The following is a 4,998-nucleotide window of genomic DNA, read 5'->3' on the forward strand; positions in this document are numbered from 1 at the left end:
CTTTCAGTAAATCTTCCCACGGAAACCAAATGATTTTCCTCCTGTTTGAATAGTATAATATTGGCACCACTGAGAGGTAATCACAAAAAGGAAGTGGGCACAACCCATGAGGGTGACTGCACTGTACACACATACACGTGTAACCTGAGAGTAAATATTATAATCCCCTTGGCACAAGACCTGTACAAATCAGCATGAGCTGGGCTGCTCCTAACAACTGATTGGCTTGAAGTTCACAGTCTGAGGCTATAAATGCTGCTGTCTGTTGTAACTGAACACCAGAGTGTAGAGAGGAGGAGAAACTGAGCACATCACTGCTGTCTGTCTGTCTGTCTCCATCCTCTATTTCTCCATAGTCTTTATATTATACATCTGTGTCTGTGTGACCACCACAGTGACCCTCCCAGCCGCAAGACCAAGCTGGACACTGCAGAGGATCAGCACCAAGGACAGAAGCGCGGACCACCTGTACTATTGAGCAGGGTCCCAGATTCAGCACCTTGGACAGCGCTCTCTACTACCTGCTGTGTGCCCCATCAATATCATAAGGGCTCAAGAGCAGTCAATGACCCCATATACGGACATCAGCAGCCAATACACCGTGTGCAAAGTTTCAAAAGTCTAAGGACACCTGCTGCAGCCTGTTCACCAAATAGGACCCAAGCTAAAGCCTATACAGTCTGTGGAACCTACTAGGCACAAGCTTTGCACAGCACCATCTATTGCCAAGATCTGAGCCACCAGTCAACATTCAGTGCATAGCACCAACAGTCTCAGAACCCCCCAAAAAGCCTTCACACCCCATCTACAGCTTGTTCACCACTTGCATCAAACTGGCACAACTCCCGGACCGCCCTAAAGCCATGTCCCTGTCTGTGCCCCCCGCAGACAGTCTCAAGCTCCTAGTCCTGGGGGCAGCTGGGGTGGGGAAAACTGCCCTGATCCAGCGCTTCTTGCACGACAGCTTTGAGCCCCGCCACAGGCGCACAGTAGAGGAGCTGCACTGCCTGGCGCCTGTCCCCGGGGCTCTTCCCATTCGCCTGGAGATCCTGGACACCAGCGGGAGTTACTCCTTCCCAGCCATGCTCAAGTTGAGGATCCGCCAGGCAGACGCCTTTCTCCTGGTCTTCTCACTAAATGACCAGGACACATTCCAGGAACTGGAGCGGCTGAGGGAAGAGATCTTGTTGGTCAGGGGCGACCTGGATGCACCTATGGTAGTGGTGGGGAACCAGACTGACCTGTTCCCAGGGGTAGACACTGGACCTGGGCAGCTTCTCTCAGTAGAAGCAGCGGCAGTTGCTGAGCTGCAGTGGGAATGCGGATATCTGGAGACCTCGGCCAAGCTGGACCACAGAGTGCGAGACGTGTTCCAAGACCTCCTCCGCCGGGTAAACCTTCCTTGTTTGCTAAGTCCCGCGCTAGAGAGGCGCAGAGCCAGCGCGGAGCCAGAGAAAAGGCAGCATAGGAGGAGGAGGCAGCACAATTGTATGGTGTCCTAGAGGTGCTTACAGCTGCATTGTACTTTATGGTGCCCTAGAGGTGCTTACAGCTGCATTGTACTTTATGGTGCCCTAGTGGTGCTTACAGCTGCATTGTACTTTATGGTGTCCTAGAGGTGCTTACAGCTTCATAGTACTTTTATGTTGTCCTATAAGTCCTATATGGAGACCGAAGGATGACGAAGGTCATAGTGTCCCAAAGGTGCACAAAGGCAGCTACAACTGTAAGTGTCCTTGATGGCTGGAACCATTAGGACTGACCTGAAATCTTAATTGTATTATTGACAAGACTCGAGGAACTACTCATCCAAGTTGCTTAGCTTATTGTCTAAGACTGCAAATAACTGACCCAGATGCGGTGTGCCCAGGTGCAGGGCTGCCCCCTATAGGAACTAACATGGTGCGTAACCACAGTGTCCATAGAGTCTGACTCCCTGGTACCTCTAGGACAAAAGATCAAACGATGTTCATGTATCAACTGAACTAAATATTGTCTTAGAGTTGCTTCATCAGTGAAAGAGACAGAACTGGCATTTACCCAGACACTGGCAGCCACCTGTTCCAATGGTGACACAATGAAAGTGACATCATTCAGAGGAATCAGAGACAATAACTTTTACCTGTAAAAGCAAATACATAAACTTGTCCTCAGATAAGAATCTTTTTTATGTATATACCCAAATCTGATAAACCATATTGTGTATAAACATAATTGACTGTGTTACACCGAAGTCAGGGGTTGTTTGGGAAGGCTGATAGACTTTAGGTGCACTTACAAAGGTGGTCCCTGCTTGGGCTGTTCAATAGCGCAGTCACTGATATAGACCTACCCAAGTAATCTCTGAGTAGTGAAGCTGAGAATCACTTTAAAGGGACAGTCTACTCCAGAATTTATATTGTTTAAAAAGATAGATAATCCCTGTATTACCCATTCCCCAGTTTTGCATAACCAACACATTTATATTAATACGCTTTTTTTTACCTCTGTGATTACCTTGTATCTAAGCCTATGCAGACTGCCCCCTTATTTCAGTTATTTTGACAGACTAGCATATAAGCCAATCAGTGTTGACTCCTAGGAAACTGCACAGAATTGAGCACAACGTTATCTATATGACACACATCAACTAGCAGCCTTCAAGGTCTTAGAAAATAGAATATGAGCCTACCTAGGTTTAGCTTTCAACAAAGAATACCAAGAAGACAAAGCAAATGTGATAAAAGTAATTTAGAAAGTTGTATAATATTGCATGCCCTATCTGAATCATGAAAGTTTAATTTTGACTAGACTGTCCCTTTAAGTAACATGGTAACCTAGGTGTGGCACCGTCTGTGCACAGATTAAAAACCAGAATAAGGCTAGCAGTCGTTATCATACATAAGGGTCCATAAAAATCCTTTAGAAAACCTTAGGAATTCATTTATATACAAAAATTCCCTTACAATTTACATTTTTCTACAGGAATTTTGATTGACCCTATAGCTTTTCATTCTTACACCGTGCTTCTTCTACAAAGACCACTCCTGATGCCAGCTAGAAATTTTCTTTGCAGTTAGTTATTCCCAGCAACCCCCCCCCCCATGCAACAACCAACAGTAACAGTTTGTGCTATATCTAGAGCTGTGACACATGGTAGTGCTAGTGTAGTATTACTAGCTATACCCTCTATGGGAAGTAATATCTACTGAAGCTGAGAAGGAAAATATTTACTTTTACTAAGCTCCAGCCTCCTCCTGGAGTTTTCTATAGACCAAACTCTCTATAGAGAGACAAACTAGGAAGTGTCAGCTAAATCCAAGGAAATTGGCACTGCCCTATGAGTCAGCCTTAAAAAATATATGAGTATTGTCTTAGAAAGCATAGAGATTTCAAGATATGTTTGTATTGTTTTTTTTATCTTTTGTTAATTGATATATGTTGTATTGTTTGATATACTTTGCAGTAAAAGTCAATTTAATCTTAAAAACAAGTTTTTATTTTTATTATTTCCAAAAACCAACTATTTCAAGATTCTATTGTACAGGGTAAGTTAATTTTAGTTCTGACCTGTTTCCTGATGACAGAGTGCAAAACCTGGATATGTTAAAGAGTTATATTTTCTACTAGTGTGTCATAATATTCAGTTTAATTAGAGAGAAAGACACAGGTACCTAGACACTCAGGTAGATAGATGTACAGATGGTGTGAATGGATAGATGATAGTTGGGACTGTGGGTGAATAGATAGACAGACAGATAATATATAAGCAGGTGAATGCATGGGTGTGTAGATAGATAAACAGAACGTTGGTCATGCTGGAGAATGGATAGATGAGAGACAGATAGATAGACACACAGACAGACATGATCCGAATGGGTAGCTAGATATACAGACAAATAGATATATAGATAGATAGATAGATAGATAGATAGATAGAGGGAAAGAAAGGTACAGACAGACAGCCAGGCATATAGATAAATAGATAGACATATATAGATTGAGTAATAAATAGATAGATAAACAGAAAAAGAGAGAGATAGCGATAGACAGAGATAGATAGATGATATATATATATATATATATATATATATATATATATATATATATATAAAAATGATAAACAGATATACTGTATATGTTAAATAGACAGATAGAAAGATAAATATGGAGCAATAGATTGAAAGAAAAATACAGACAGGCAGACAGATATAGATAGATAGATAGATAGATAGATAGATAGACAGGTAGATAGATAGATAGACAGATAGACCGTCCGATATAAGGACAGACATTTTTTTATGCTAGCAAACGAATCAAACAAACATAAATCAGTAGGTCAGTTCCCCTTTTTTTGGCCAGTACAACATATTTGTTTTTGAACGCATTAAATCCATTAAACAATGGAGATCAGTAAATCATTAAACAAGCTTATAAAACAATTCTTAACTCTTTAGGCTACCATCAAGAGCTTCTGTACAAGGAGCTGAGACTCTTATTAGCATCTTGTGGATTAATGAATTCAATTGTCTACAAACCAATTCAATAACTTGTTTCCCTGATAATTATTTTACAAAATATTTTGACATTTATGTCTCTCTTTTTTTATTTTGATTAAAATGAGAAATGAAAAAAAATAAAGGATCATGAAAAGACTTTACTGTCTATTAGTTGTGTTTGATTTGCCTGTTTCATTGGATACAGTAACCGTGTAAAACCTATATATTTCATGTAAATACATTTATACTGAGTTTTTAAATGCCCTACGTTATGACCATAGAAAAGGTGTCAACTGGCATAGAAAATGCTGTGTAACCTCACAAGATAAAGCAATTCCTTCACTGCTTTACATTAGAGGGAAATACCACTACTGAACTACAAAGGATAACATGTTAATGATTATAAAAGGCTAAAATATGGTGTTGTTATTTTTCTCAAAACTAACACCTCTGGTCACAAACATCAACATATTTCCCTTGCACTAAAAAAAAAAAAAAAGCTGCACAGTTTAATGATGTG

At 40.6% G+C, this 4,998-nt stretch overlaps 1 protein-coding gene across 1 annotated transcript; it reads left to right on the forward strand.

The window, feature by feature from the left end:
* Positions 1-301: 301 nt before the first annotated feature.
* On the forward strand, positions 302-4,634 carry LOC128642331 (ras-related protein Rap-2c-like). Its single transcript, XM_053695064.1, has one exon. It carries the CDS (start codon positions 864-866, stop codon positions 1,500-1,502), a length of 639 nt encoding a protein of 212 aa, XP_053551039.1. The 5' UTR covers positions 302-863; the 3' UTR covers positions 1,503-4,634.
* Positions 4,635-4,998: the final 364 nt, after the last annotated feature.

The sequence above is a fragment of the Bombina bombina genome, chromosome 11 (assembly GCF_027579735.1).
Source record: "Bombina bombina isolate aBomBom1 chromosome 11, aBomBom1.pri, whole genome shotgun sequence".
Lineage (NCBI taxonomy): Eukaryota > Metazoa > Chordata > Amphibia > Anura > Bombinatoridae > Bombina > Bombina bombina.

Bases quoted from the DNA above. Each gene is read 5' to 3' on its own strand.
- LOC128642331 (XM_053695064.1), top strand. From the start codon at position 864: ATGTCCCTGTCTGTGCCCCCCGCAGACAGTCTCAAGCTCCTAGTCCTG.